The sequence below is a fragment of the Platalea leucorodia genome (genome assembly GCF_965183815.1).
Source record: "Platalea leucorodia genome assembly, chromosome: 1".
In the NCBI taxonomy this organism is placed as follows: Eukaryota; Metazoa; Chordata; class Aves; order Pelecaniformes; family Threskiornithidae; genus Platalea; species Platalea leucorodia.
Window position 1 is genome coordinate 26,840,415 of NC_138823.1, and position 14,649 is coordinate 26,855,063.

The window sequence follows — 14,649 nt, forward strand, 5'->3', positions numbered from 1 at the left end:
GCGGGGCGGGCGGGAGCCGAGGCGCGAAGCGGGGGGGGTTTGGTCTGGCGTGTTTGAGAACGGGGAGCTGGGCGAGGTCAGCGGGAAGAACAGTCAAGAGAAGGCAGAGGCCTGGTCTGCGCTGTCTGCCACCTCCTCTCCCAAACTGTTACGCAAGGCGCAATACAAACGTAATACGCGTGTGTTATTTCACCCCGGGGGGGGAGCGGCAACAGGGCAAACACAATGCCTAGAGGAATGGATGGATGCCCAGCCGAACTCACCGCTCTTGCCTTCTCACCTGCCGGGATGCTCTTGTTCGCGTTCCCTCAAACGTTACCGAAGCTTTGCAGGGCACTTATGCTCTGGATATTAATTATTCCTTACTGCCTCTTTCCTGCGTGCCAACTGCTTAACTAGTACGATTCTCTGAATTAGCATTGCTTGGGAGCCTATATGCTTATCGCACCAAATGCTTCATTACGCTTCGGATTTCTTCTGGGTTCGACAAGTTTTTAAAGGCCGAGTTACTAGGTGAATCTACCATAAATAACCCAGATTTTTGTCTATCAAAACCGGAGCAGGCAAGTACAGAATAAGCCTAGAAATACAGGGGAGAACACGTAAAAGACAGGGAAGGGCAGGCGGGATGAACGCTAGGCTAAAACCACCACCTGCCCCCCTGCCTGCACAGCGCCTTACACCTCCCCTCCTCCTCCGCTCCCCGCTCCGTCCCTGCCCGCCTCTGCTCCCACAACCCGGGCTTGCGCCCGCAGCCGCGGGCAGAGCAGCGGCGGGTGCCGGCCCCTCCCGGCCGCCGGGCAGCCACAGGCGCCGGGCCCCCCGGCGCCGCCTTCCTCCCTGCCCCTCCGCCCGGCTGGGCAAGCACGGCCACGAACGGAAACGAGGGTGACGACAAGGCTGAACGCGCCGCAGTGACGCTGCCCCCCACGCAAACCCCGGTTGCGCGCGGACGGCGAGGATCCCCGCGGGGCGCACGCGCAGCGCGGGCGCCCCTCACCCCGCGCGCGCCCGTCAGGCGCGGGGGGGCCGGAAGGGCTCGTGCGGGCTCGGCCCCGGGGTCGCGCAGGCGCGGTTCAGCCTCGCCTCGCAGCGTGGGGGGGGGGGCGGCGGGGGACGCCATCTTGGTGGTGCCGTGCCGGAGCTGCGGGGAGCGGGGCTCGGCGCCGAGCCTGTCCTAGTGGCGTGTCCGGTGGGTGGATGGCGTGAGGGAGGGCGCCCGGCTTCCCGGGGCGCTGCGTGTGACCAAGGGCGCGGGGCTGGCGCCGTGGAGCCGGTTCTCGGCAGCCCAGCCCTGGCGGAACCGCTGCGCGGCCGTTCCCCGGGCCGCGGCCTCCTCATGCCGCCTGGCTCCCCGTCACCCTTCCCTCCCCGGTGCTTCCCTTCAGCCCTGTCCCGGTACCGCGGGGAGGCCGGGCTTCTCCGCGGGGCCGGATCACAAGCGGCCTCTGGCGGGCCGGAGCGCGTTCGGCGCGGGGCGGCCTCCCCCTCACCCCGCTCCCCGCTCCCCGTCCCGCCGCCGCTGGCGGCCCTGGGCTTCGGCCCGCTCGCCCCTGCCGGGCTTTTGTGCTGCGCCGTCTGCGGCCGGAGCGGTGCAGGGGCCGGAGCGGTGCAGGGCCGAGGCGGTGCAGGGGCCGGCTCTCCGGCGGCGCTGCTGGCGGCGGGCCGCCTCGCTGCCTTCTCCAGCCCGCGGCGCTGGGAAGCGGCCCCGTGCTCAAGCCGGCCGCGCAGCGGGCCCAGCGGCAGAGCTCGCTGGCATCTTCCTGCAGCGGTGTGAAACCTGTCATTAGCAACAGCTTCCTTCGACTGTTAAGGCTTATTTTGAAGATTAGAGTAAGAAATCGTTCTCTGATCCACCAGTTACTCTCATATTGGTCCAGTTTTATAGTTGGGGTATTTCCCTGGGTGTTCTTTCCAGCTTACATGCTCACTGCATGCAGACTATGTAATCTCTCAACCGTGTGGTAAAAATACTAGTCTAGTGCAGGCTTAGTTTCCTACAATGTTTGCAAGGTTTGTTTTTTTTTTTTTTAAGTGAAGTTTTAATGGTATTTGGAATTTTTTGAGGCTGTGGAAATACAGGTGTAGTACCGTTTTCTAGTTAACTCAGTTCAAATATGAAATTTCTTAAAACGGTATGCACGCCTCTCTGCTTTTGAATTGGTGGCATGAAGTTGTCAATCTATATTTATTATCTAAATCCTTGTTCTCTGAAGTCCTTGCTCAGTTAATGAATTGCTCTTAGTTTTGTGTGGCACTTTCATCCCAAAGTCAGTCTTTTGGTCATTCACTTTAAATTGTTGGATGGCTTGTCTGCACTTTCTGCCAATGCTCAATTGTCAGTAAAAGTTTATGATTTGAACTTGAATTTCTGTTTGTGGACTTCTTAAATATCACATTATGATCTGGAATCATTGTGTCTAGTTTTCACCACTGAAAGTTGTATGTTGTATCCATGATACATCGTGGAGAACTTGCCGTTTATCACCGAAGAAATACTGAGGAGATGTGTTCTGAATGCTGTTTAAAAATTGGGATAAGAATGCAGTTGTGAAATTCAGAAATACTACTGATTAAATACATCATGAAGTAGCAGGGCAGCGGATTTGATTTTTCAAGACACGAAGGTCCTATAAGAAAATTCTGCCCTTGAATTCTCCTTGCTTTTTGGCATTGCCGTCACATCTGTTGAGAAGATACATTAAAGTGTACTGGGTCTGGCTGGGATGGAGCTGGATGGTTCTTCATAGCAGCCCATACGGTTCTGTGTTTTGGATTTGTGGCTAAGAGGGTTGACAACACATCAGTGTTTTGGCTATGGCTGAACAGCGCTTGCACGGTGTCAAGGCTTTCTCTTTTCCCCCCACTCTGCCACCTCAGCGAATACACTGGGAGTAGGCAAGAAGCTGGGAGGGGACACAGCCGGGACAGCTGACCCAAACTGACCAAAGGGATATTCCATGCCATGTAACATCATGCTCAGCAACAAAACCTGAGGCAGAGGAAGAAGAAGGTCTTTGTTTGATCATTTTGGTCTTGGGGGGGGGGGGGGATTTTTTTTTTATTGGCTTCCAAGGTGGTGGTTGTTCGGAGGCAGGCTGGGCATCAGTCAGCCTGTGGGAGGTGGTGAGTGATTTCCTTTTTTCACTTTTTTCTCTTTCCTTCACTGATTACATTGTCTTTATCTTGACCCACAAGTTTTCTTGACTTTGCTCTTCCTGTTTTCTTCCCCATCCTGCTGGAGGGGATGTGGAGTGAACAATCAGCTGTGTGGGTGCTTGGCTGCTGGCCAGGGTCAACCCACCACAGAGAGCAGATGGTCTTCAGTGCAGTTAGTAAATAGGCAGTTGTTTTCGGTTTGTTGTGTTTACAAAGTGCTGATGTAGAAGTGATGTAGAATCTGTTACAAGAATTTGGGCTTTGTTCTTGTTTGGCTGTGCTCAGGTGGAGTGATAGTTATCGTGATCAATAGGTAACTTGGCATCAGGATCTATGCTTTATATTTGTTATTGAGCAAGAGGTTTGCACAAGGGATATTCTCAAACACTTGTCATTGGAGCAATGGGCTCTTGGTTTTTTTTAAAGGGATGTAGTCATTTGCTACGGAAGCTTGTGTTTGTTCTGAGAGTACTGTGTAATGTATTGTGTGATGTTAGATAATGTTGAAAATCAGGATACATTCAGGTCAGTGTATTAAAGTGATTCTTGTTATGTTTGAAAGGCATTAAGCATATAGGGAAAATACTGAAGTTTGGTTTGTAAATTGAAGTACTCGGTGAAGTTTCTCCTTGTTGGATATTTTTGCTCTTTCATTTGATTGTCTTCACTGTGTACACTAAGCGCAGTGCTGGACTGGTGAGTAGCATACTCTTGTTGTGAACTTTGAAAGCAGGTGGATTTCAGAAGAATGGACACATACTGTAATCTTGAGATGGACTTACACATCTTTCAAGGACTCAAAGAATTGAATTGAGAGTTTTTCCTTCGATTTACTGTCAGTCTGTTTCATTTCAACAGTTCAGTGTGGCACAACTGATGACCAAGTAATCTCATCGTGTTTTCATCATTTGCAGAAGTCAACTTAAATTCTGAATTTCTTTTGCTTCTAAAATGGAAACACAAAGATGCAGTGCATAGCGTCGTGGAACATGGAAGGAGTTCTTCGTAGTATCCCGAATTGTGGGTTCATTTTATGCTTGGCTCTAGTATTAGCCACTGCTATGGATGAGCTGCAGCAGTGTAGCACAGTATGTAAAGCAAAGTACAGGTATCAGCCATTAATTATGTTTCATTTTCTTTCCACAGTTAAGTTGATTTTACAGAATTTATCAGGTCTTCAAAGCAGAAACAGGTAAGCTGCCAAAAGCTTAACACTTCTCACTGAGTATTGTCACAAGTGGCTGCTGCTGTTAATACTCTGACTACGTGAAAGAGACAACGTTTTTGAATGCTGAGAAAACATACGTTATTGATCAGAGCTGATCACTGGGTAGAGCAACTTGTCAAAGCAGTGAAGTCATCACTGTTGGTGAATTACTTCATTTTCCAGTGACATAGTTATCCTTTTTCTTTTCTCCTTTTATCATCTAGTATTTTCTGTGTTACGATCACAAGTGTCCTGTTCAAAAGTAAACAGGATTTTTTTTTGTTTGGTTTTTTTTTTTTTTGTTCCTTAGGACTGGGCAGAGATCTCTGGCATACAGTAACTATGCCGTGAAAGACTTTAGGTGTTCTTTAGGTATCATGGATGGTGAGGAGTGACTTAGGTGGATTTTGTTGCCCTTAGGATAGGGAGTACTGATAGACTTGTGCACATGTGCCGGTGGAGTAGCTAACTGTTCTGACTAATCAACTTTCAGGGAATCTTGTTTTAATCTTGTTCTTGTGAACTTGTGGGTTTTTTGATACCTTCTCTCTTGATTGAGACAAGGACATTCATTAAAAAGGCTCTAGCTTCTTAAGTGTTAAGATACTGTAATAGCTGAGTACTAAAGACGTGCTATCATGTGTACCTTTTTGTCTGCAGGTGATTTTTGCTGTGGGTTGAGCTCAGCATGGCTGTAGTCATCCGTTTACAGGGGCTTCCTGTTGTTGCGGGTCCTGCAGATATTCGTCGTTTCTTCTTGGGATTGAATATTCCTGATGGAGGTGTGCATATTATTGGAGGAGAGATTGGGGAGGCTTTTATTATATTTGCAACAGATGAAGATGCACGGCGTGCCATGAGCTGTTCAGGAGGGTTTATCAAGGACTCGCGCATAGAGCTCTTTCTCAGCAGCAAGGCAGAAATGCAGAATACCATAGAAATGAGCCGGAAACGATTTGATCGTGGGGGACGAGAAACTATGTCTGGCTCTAGAAGAACAGGTACTAATGGTTCTGGTGCATCAGGTGTTGGAGACATTCCACATTTAGTCACGGCTTTTCCAAAAGGAATAAGTAAACCTGGTTATGGTCCACCAAATCATCCGGAGCCTGGTTTCCATACCAATGGCACAAGACGTGGTGATATAGGTATGCCTAAATCAAGCTATCAGTCAAGAAAGGATTCTCATCCATTTAACCCAGATGATCTTTACTTATTTCTACGTGGTATACCTTACTCTGCAACAGAAGATGAAGTACGTGCTTTCCTTTCTGGGATACATGTGGATGGAGTGATTCTGATAAAGCATCGCAATGGTTTAAACAATGGTGATTGCTTGGTAAAATTTGCTACGCCTGGTGATGCCTTAGAAGGACTTAAACGTCATAGACAATACATGGGTCAGAGGTTTATAGAAATAAGCCCATCTACAGAGGAGCGGTGGATTGAATATGGTGGGAGGGTAGACATGCCAAATGAAATGGATCGCTTTTTGTGCGAAGACCGTTCTCCAAGAAGTTCAGGCTACATGCATTCAAGGAAACATTCTCATTCAAGATCACCAAGGAGGCAAAGAACACGTTCTCGTTCACCTCCCAGCCAGGAATATTACATACACTTAAGAAATCTATCTACTAATCTGGAGAAGAGAGATTTGAGAGCTTTTTTCCCTGATCTGGATATATGCAGCAAACAAATCAAGCTTCTAACGGATAAGCATCAGAGGAGGACTAGAGATGCCTTTGTAATGTTAAGGAGTGAGAGAGATTATCAGGCTGCTTTGGAATGTCATAGAAAGGTTCTTCTCAATCGTCCCGTTTACATTTTTCCAATTTCAAGGAAGTCAATGTTGAAAATAATTGATTCTTGTGAGAGGAAAAGATCACAGGACAGAGATCATCCTGGACAGGCCATACCAGAAAAAAGTTATCGGGAAGGTCATTCTGGCCCTAAGATGTGTGTTTACGTAAGGAATTTTCCATTTGATGTGTCAAAAATTGAAGTGCAAAAGTTCTTTGCGAGATTTGATATTGATGAAGATGATATTTACTTGCTCTATGATGAGAAAGGAGTTGGGCTGGGAGAAGCATTAGTGAAGTTTAAATCTGAAGAACAAGCCATGAAAGCAGAAAACTTAAATCGTCGAAGATTCTTGGGAACGGAGGTATTAATAAGACTTATATCTGAAGAGCAGATGCAGAAGTTTGGTGTAACTGTACCATTGTCTGCACCAAATGAAATGCAGAGTCATTCACATCCATATGACAGAGGTGAGCTTTCCCGTCCAGTTGGTTCACCATCTGGGCCACTGCAAGGGCCACCCATGCATTCATTTGGTCCCCCTGGGAACTTTAGGCATCCTTCTGAATTTAGGCACCCCCCTGAGGACTTCATGTGCCCTCCTAAGGATTTTAGAGGTCCGCCGCCCCTCATGGATTTTGGTGGTGACAGTGAACCTTTTGGCAGAATGGAGTTTGGGAATAATAAAATGGGAAGTTTTCCTGAAGGAAGATTTATGCCGGATCCAAATTTCAGTGGTGGTTCTGAACGTGTTGTTCCTATTCGATTGAAAAATTTACCTTTTAAAGCTACTCCTAATGAGATTCTGGATTTTTTCTATGGTTACAGAGTCATACCAGAGTCAGTTTCTGTACAGTATAACGAACAAGGATTACCTTCGGGTGATGCCATCGTTGCTATGACAAACTATGAGGAAGCTATGGCTGCTATTAATGAACTGAATGATAGGCCAATTGGTCCACGGAAAGTTAAGTTGAGCTTGCTGTAAAGGAGGAAAAGATGCTCTAGAATAAAACATTCTAGGTTTGACAGTATTGACAGTTATTTTCACTTTTTTAATTACTGGAAGATGCAGAAGAAACTGTTTCTATCAACGGTTGTAAATAATATCTAGTTCAGTTGTTTAGCTCTTGGTTGAAATACCTGTATGGTTAAGATATGAGAACTGTATTGTGCCTACTTCTTGTGGCAGAGAAGAGCCCAGAAATTCTGGAGGACTTTGAATGTCTTACATCAAGGTATAAAGGCATGGAGTTGTAATGCTTTGGGGTTTTTTTTAGTTTGCTTTAATTCCATGTCTCATGACTTTGCATCAAATAAAAATATAAGTGCTGACGGATTGACCACACAAACGGTTCAAATAGAAGAACTTCGGTGCTACTGCATTAGTAGATAATGCTTCTTACTGAGGTTAGCTTAATAAAATTAAGAAATGACTGATTTTTTTTTTTTTTTTTGTGTAAACTGTTCAGGTTTTGTTCGGTTTCATGTGGTTGCAGGCATTCCTATTAAAAGAAGAAAAAAGAGCTTCCTGTTCACATTAGCTGGCTTTGCAACTTTTTTTTTAAATAAAAAAGAAATTGCCATTAAATGTCTGTCTTATATTTAAAACTTCTATAGTTAATGATCTCAACTATTATGTTCAGCATACATGGGTCTTGGTGAGAATGATGCTGGCTGCTTCCTCTGGAAAGAGTGAACTTATTACAGTTTGTCAACACAGCAATGAATACATAGTTTACAAGGACTGCAAAATCTGTATTAATCAGTTGGATAGGCTTTCTTGTTCTCCTCCCTCACTGTAGTACCTTGAGGCAGAAAACGAACCTCGGAATTAGATCAAGAATTCTAACTTCAGCGTGAGCTTTCGGAGTGGTCTTTGTTTTATCTCCACATGCTTGTACTATGAATATTAACTTGCTAATGATGTCTGGATGCGTTCCAGGTCAATCTCTGATTAGTTTTAACTAACATCTGTCACTGGCAACCAAGCTGACAACCAACTACGTTATTTTCTTCTGTAAGAAAATAAATGCTTATGTCAGTATTTAGAATGCCTTGATTGGTTTGGTACCAGCATATTTAAATTTTAGGAAGAAATAAAAGCTAGACTGTTTGAGGAAAAACTGCATCTTCAACATTCAGGCTTAGTAGGAAACTTCGGTTGTGTGGATAAGGACTTTGTACCATTGTTGACATTGCAACTGTACAAGATAGGACTTGGAGTACTAAAGAATTTTATGAAGTTTTAGACCCCTCTCAAACTAAGACAACAAAGTTGCAACTTGATGATGAAAACTTGTTTTAACCTTTCCTTGGGCCATACCAAAAAAATCATAGATTCATAGAGTAGTTGAGGTTGGAAGGGACCCGAAGCTCTCTAGTCCAACCCCCTTCTCAAACCAGCGTCAACTAGAACAGGTTATTCAAGGCCTTGTCTGTTGGATTTTGAGTATCTCTAAGGATAGCGACTTGACAGCCTTTCTGGACAGCCTGCTCCAGTGACTCATCACCCTCACTGGTGGTCAAACCTTAATTACTTTGTTTATGTAAAGTCATTACCATTACTAAACTTCCACGTAAACTCTTTTTAAGTAGAAGCAAACAAAATCAAGAGAATTTTTTTTTTGTTCTGTAATTTTTACAAGGCCAGTGTAGCTTCATTTCTTCTGCATATTATTTGTCCTCTCTTTTAAGTGCTAAGAAAAAAGCATTTTGAATGAGAATGATAATGCCAAGTCTGTATATGTAGATTCCTCTGAGCAAAGAAACTTAAGTGTGGACAAATTTTCAAATTCTGAACACTTACATACATTTTTTTGCTGTCTGATAGGAATTAGTTTCAGAAGCGTACTGTTCTGAATCCTCTGAATTTAAATGGAATTAAAATTAAAAAAATCCACAACAAATTGGTGCTTTTATTTCATAGTTACTATAAAAGAGATCAAGGAGCCAGAAGACTTGCAGGGAAAATAAAGATGTATTATAAGAATCCCCAAAATAAACTTGTCTGACCTAATCATGCTGTTGAAAACTTCACTGTGATTATTTTTGTAAGCTAACATAATCTTTACTACTAAATCTTGCCTCTCTATTATCAGCTGTTTTGTAAATGTGAATGCAAGTAACTTTTCTAGTTAATCAGCTTTATATGATTTGCTAAAGTTCTTCTAGCTACTACACAACAGGAGATTTCAGACACTGAAAATAAATTGGTAAATTTTTTACCATGCTTCTTGAGTAGTAGTGGTACACACACGTGAATTCTTGTAATTAAAAAAAGGATTTGGAGGCAGGGAGGATAGGGGAATTTAGTAGGTATTTTGCTGGTTAAGTGTGAGATTATCTTTCAGAAAAAGCATTATCTGTTCTCAAGAAAGTCTGAGTAATTGCTGATAAGGTACCATTCATTTTTGGGATGGTATACTTCCCCCCCCCCCCCCCAGTAAATGCATAAAAAGAGTCACAAAGCTTATAATGGCAGAGGTCATAATTAAGGCATTTCAAAATGTGGTGTTTTTTTTTTTTTTTTTTTTTTTGCCCTGTAGCTACTTTGTCTTTAATTTAAAGCCAGATTAGAGTTTATGACTACTCTAGGTTACTCTATGAAATGTTTGATTGATAGGCCAAAAAAGTGGTTTTTTTAAAGGTCTATAAAGACAAAAGCTGTACTTCAAAGTATGCATAGATGATCTGAAGCAGAGGAAAATTAGGAAAGGATGCCAGTACATCAGTTAAATAATGAGAAGGTTAACGGGACAGTTTTCTCAGTTTATAGCTGTTATCTTGCTAGTACATTTTGGTTGGTGTTTTGGGTTCCTCCCCCCCCCAACTGGGATGTGTATGTGTATATATAGGCATGATATTCGGATTCTGCCTGAAGAGGTGGTACAGGTGCGTGGCGTGGTGACAGGGTTTTATAACTTTAGATATTTAATGGTTTGGTGGCATTGTACTTCCAGTCTAAAGGATGCATCAGAGACAGTCTGTAATTACATGGCTTGAATTACTGCTCTACCTTTTTAAGTACCATCCATATAGTAAAAGAATAACAAAGGAAATGCGCAGTTTGTGGTGTTGACATAGAATATAGCTAGTGTCCTTAGTTATGCTTCCTCTGAGGTAGCTTTTGCTACCATTGTCCAAAAATTATGATTTAAAGGAGAACAGTCTCTGTTATCAAAATCGAGTAATAGTCACCACGTACAGAAGCAGCTTGAGGCATTCAGGAAAGCCATAACATATGACAATATCTGATGAGTACAAGAAGATAATCCTTAGTCCCAAAGGGGTGGGCCAGCATGTTCAATAGAGTGGCAAAATACTCTTAGCAGGAATGGATACAAGCCTGTATCATCTACATGTCAGTAGTCCAAAACAGATATGAACAAGTGGAGTACTGTCAGTCTTGCAGTCAGCATTTAATGCCATGAGAAAAATCTGCAAAAGTATCTCTAGGTAATATTTAATTCTGTAATTACATTTTAAATTCTTCTTCTGGCTTTAAAATACATTAATCGGTGACTTTGTAATCTACAGTTTCCATGTCACACAATTTCTGTCCAATATGCAAACTTAAGACATCATATATGCAGGACAAACTTGCCCAACACCGTATTTCTCCCTTTCTATATGTTTTTCAGTAATTTCTAAAGGCGACTTTTTTGTGAACTAGGGGAAGAGAAGGAATTTGAAGCTGCTGAGGATAAAAAAATTCTCTTTCTGTACCCTAGCTACTAATTTTTTAGTGGGAATTAAGCACTGATTGCTTTTTTATTCAGAATTTCTTTTTCAAGGCATAGTACGGAAATAATTGCAATTTGCATATCTTTATTATATGAAAACCTGGTATAGTCATGAGGTTAACCATCTGGTTTGGATTACATGACTTCACTGAATATGAAATGGTAAAGTGGTGATCATCATAATTCTGATGTTGTGATACAAATATTGAAGTGCCCTACTCGCTGAAATAGATGGGAATTAGTTACCTAGGTACTTTTTAAGTTTTGGTTATTAGTATTCTACTCCTTGTCAACAGTAGTTCGATGTCAATAGTATGTAATTCTGGTGTAAAACTATTTTCTAGGTTTAAAACAGAACCCTATATTGTGACATTTTCACTGATATTTTCATCACATTAATTTCTGGCAAAACCTGTTTTTTCACCTGTCAAAACAAGTACGCGTTGCATACTTTGCATCCGTGGACAAAGGAGGCATCAATATTAAAAATACACTTCCTGGTTTATTTCCTTAACTGAAAGACTATTTGGTTGTAACTTAAGATTGTTTTCCCAGTTACAAGTTTAAATTCTAGATCTATACATGTGTTCTTTCTACATTTAGCAGATACTAAAGCTGGAGATAAACAGTATATGATAGCAGCTTTCTGGCAGACGGTTGTATGCTATTCAAGAATGAACATGCATAACCATCTCCAAACAGGATAAGAAATTACACTCAAAATGTGTAATTTCTTGTACGTTTGATGGAATTGGTAACTGAATCAACCAGTTAAACACATGAAACTTGAACTATATATATCATGTCAACTAATATAATAAATATCAACTATATAAAATTATCAACTAGTTTTATTATGAAGGCACTTTTATTTAAAAGCAAAGCAGCATTAAAAGTAGATACTGGGCTAGGTCCTTATTTGTTAATGTTCGTTCTGCATGTGCAAAGGAATCGAGTCATCTTAGTCAAGCCTGAGGAAAATGAGAATGAGAAAACAACACACCTCACCCTGCCTCCTGCCATCCAAGGTGGGTAACAAAATGAAATATAACAGGATTGTTGCTGTCATCAGTTTCTTGAGTACTGCAGTTAATTTAGGATGTATAAAACCAATTATGACAGGTACAGCTAGAGGACTTACTAAATCCAAGAGGTGTGTAGCTAGAGAATAAGGTAACGTATTGGCAAAGTAACAAGCAAACCTGTATGTTCATAACGGTTTGTCAGCTTAGTGCAGTTTTTGGACACTGTTCATCATGTAAGTTTAAGCAAATGTGACTGCACGATAACATCTATGCAAATATAATACAGGATTCTATTTAAATATTTCATTTTCTAGCTACTGAAATTGTCCATTTTCAGCAGATTGTGTTCCATTCTTTGAAACTGATCATTTGTTTCTGGCCCTCTGCTATTAGTGCCAATTCTTGCTCCTGTTGGAATTTTAAAAATACAGCCTCGGTGAAGTTTTTGATTAACACACAAAAACCTTTATGTAAAGGGCAATCTTTCTTCCCTCAGTCAAAAAAAAAAAAAAGACTCTTAGAACAGTTTTGTTATCTCACTTCCTTAGTAGCATCAAATTCCTCCTCCTCCTCCTCTTCCTCATCTTCATCTTCCTCCTCCTCTTCTTCTTCATCTTTTCTTAGCATAGTGCTGGAAATCTGCTAAAACAAAAACCCAACAAAAGTAAGTCAAGTGTTTGCACTCCTGAAAGAAAAAGAACTCTCTGTTGGCATTTCCAGTCTAAGTACTTGTAGCTTTTTCGTTCAGGGGGAGGGGAGTTGTTGTTTATCCCTTAACCCTTCAACTTCTAGTAGCATGCACAATGCCAACAGAAAGATACATGGCACAGAATATAAATGCAGTAATGATTTTTGAAAGCTAAAAAAGTCCTCGTAGTCCTGAGAACTATTACAGGGTAGGGAAAACTATGCATCGATCGAATTAATGTTAAAAATCAACAGGATGCAAGTAATTTTTTTTCTGGGTTGGCTGTTGAGACAGCAGGCTGAAGATGAGTATTAAGGCATAATCTTATCTTGACGACATCAAACCTCTTCAGTTAAATGAAAAACTCGACACTATTCTGCTGTAAGCTGTGTTTGAGAATAAATTAGACAAACTTTACTAGATGAGTCTTCATTCATATATGATCTTCTTTCCCTACCCATCAGCGCTTGCCCTTCAGAATGATACTGTAGTCCTTTCTTGGTTCATCAAATGTTAAAAACAAGTGCCGGCTGCCAAGCTTTCATCTGATCTGACAGATTCTGCCATCTATACTTTTTTCTAATGAGGGCTCAATCTAATTCCTATTGAAGATAGATTCTTCACAGAAGATGCAACATTTACAATTTAAAGTAGAATATGTTTTTTTTCTTTCCCCATGAGAAAAGGAACATTAAACTCAAAGATAGTTATCCAAGTCATCTGGAATGCTTTTGAAAAATGGTTTTATGTGCAGCAGTTCTCTAGGGGCATCTGCAGCTCTAATTTTGGTTTTATTTTCTGAGTTTTCTCACATACAGTGATATAATAGAAGCCCAGTATTGAAGACAAAACTTGCTTTTTTTTAAAAAAAAAAACCAACAAACCTATTTTAAAAACCCTTAAATGCTGGTTATTAAATTGACTTCTGAGATTTCATAATTCATACAGCTATGTATGTAACAGAAGTTTTTTGTGTGTGCATAAAGCAAAGTGCAGTCATTGAACTAATGAAAGCACGTGCTGGTTTTGGCTGGGATAGAGTTGATTTTCTTCATAGAAGCTAGTATGAGGCTATGTTTTAGATTTGTGCTGAAAACAGTGATGATAACACAGGGATGTTTTTCTTACTGCTGAGCAGCGCTTACACAGAGTCAAGGCCTTTTCTGCTTCTCACACCGCCCCACCAGCGAGTAGGCTGGGGGTGCACAAGAAGGTGGGAGGGGACACAGCTGGGACAGCTGACCCCCACTGACCAAAGGGATATCCCATAGCATATGGCGTCATGCTCAGCATATAAAGCTGGGGGAAGAAGAAGGAAGGGGGGCGCGTTTGGAGCAATGGCGTTTGTCTTCCCAAGTAACTGTTACGCATGATGGAGCCCTGCTTTCCTGGAGATGCCTGAACACCTGCTTGCGATGGGAACCAGGGATTGAATTCCTTGTTTTGCTTTGCTTGCGTGCGCAGCTTTTGCTTTACCTATTAAACTGTCTTTATCTCAACCCATGAGTTTTCTCACTTTTATCCTTCTGATTCTCTCCCCCATCCCACTGGGCGGGAGGAGTGAGTGAGTGGCTGTATGGGGCTTACTTGCTGGTTGGGGTTAAACCATGACAATGCAGAAAAATCCTTTCTCTTGTTGATATTCACAAAGTACATAATTTAGCTTGAAGCAAATGCTTGCTTACTGATCTCTGAACATAACAGAAAATGGAGTTAATCATTGGATGAAACTAGGTTAACTTGAGTCTAAATGCCTAAAACAGCAATCTTTCATTCTGTGAAAAAAGAAAAAGACAATGAATGACACTGATTCGTAATTGGAGATTAAGGAGTGCTGCAGATTGAGCCTGTTAAGGTAGCTTCATTTCAATGGATAGACTAATTTTCCAAGTTTTTTTCTAGTTAAGAGCATCTGAAATTCTTAAGCAGAACTGCAATCATAGTACTGAATAAAAGCTCCTCCTTCCCCTTTCCTGAAATAAGAGCCGCTATTTTGGCTTTAAGGCTTTTTTCTGGTCACTACTC

At 42.0% G+C, this 14,649-nt stretch overlaps 2 protein-coding genes across 4 annotated transcripts in view; one reads left to right on the forward strand and one right to left on the reverse strand.

The window, feature by feature from the left end:
- The first annotated feature begins 1,107 nt into the window (after nt 1–1,107).
- Nucleotides 1,108–7,514, forward strand: RBM12B (RNA binding motif protein 12B). 3 transcript variants are annotated; one of them, XM_082328446.1, is made up of 3 exons: nt 1,108–4,179; nt 4,306–4,351; nt 5,027–7,514. In XM_082328446.1, exon 3 carries the CDS (start codon nt 5,055–5,057, stop codon nt 7,152–7,154), a length of 2,100 nt encoding a protein of 699 aa, XP_082184572.1. In that variant the 5' UTR covers nt 1,108–4,179; nt 4,306–4,351; nt 5,027–5,054; the 3' UTR covers nt 7,155–7,514. The 3 variants fall into 3 exon arrangements, with proteins under 3 accessions (XP_082184572.1, XP_082184571.1, XP_082184573.1); XM_082328445.1 differs by having other exon boundaries at nt 1,110–1,192; XM_082328447.1 differs by lacking the exon at nt 4,306–4,351 and having other exon boundaries at nt 1,110–1,192.
- Nucleotides 7,515–7,536: 22 nt separating this feature from the next.
- CIBAR1 (CBY1 interacting BAR domain containing 1) overlaps nt 7,537–14,649 on the reverse strand; it is a 28,004-nt gene continuing 20,891 nt past the window's right edge. Inside the window, exons 8-9 of the mRNA XM_082328473.1 lie at nt 12,477–12,575; nt 7,537–7,671 (exon numbers count right to left, since the gene is read on the reverse strand). Coding sequence (XP_082184599.1) covers nt 7,552–7,671; nt 12,477–12,575 — 219 coding nt within the window. The 3' untranslated portion in view covers nt 7,537–7,551. The remainder of the gene's footprint in view (nt 7,672–12,476; nt 12,576–14,649) is intronic.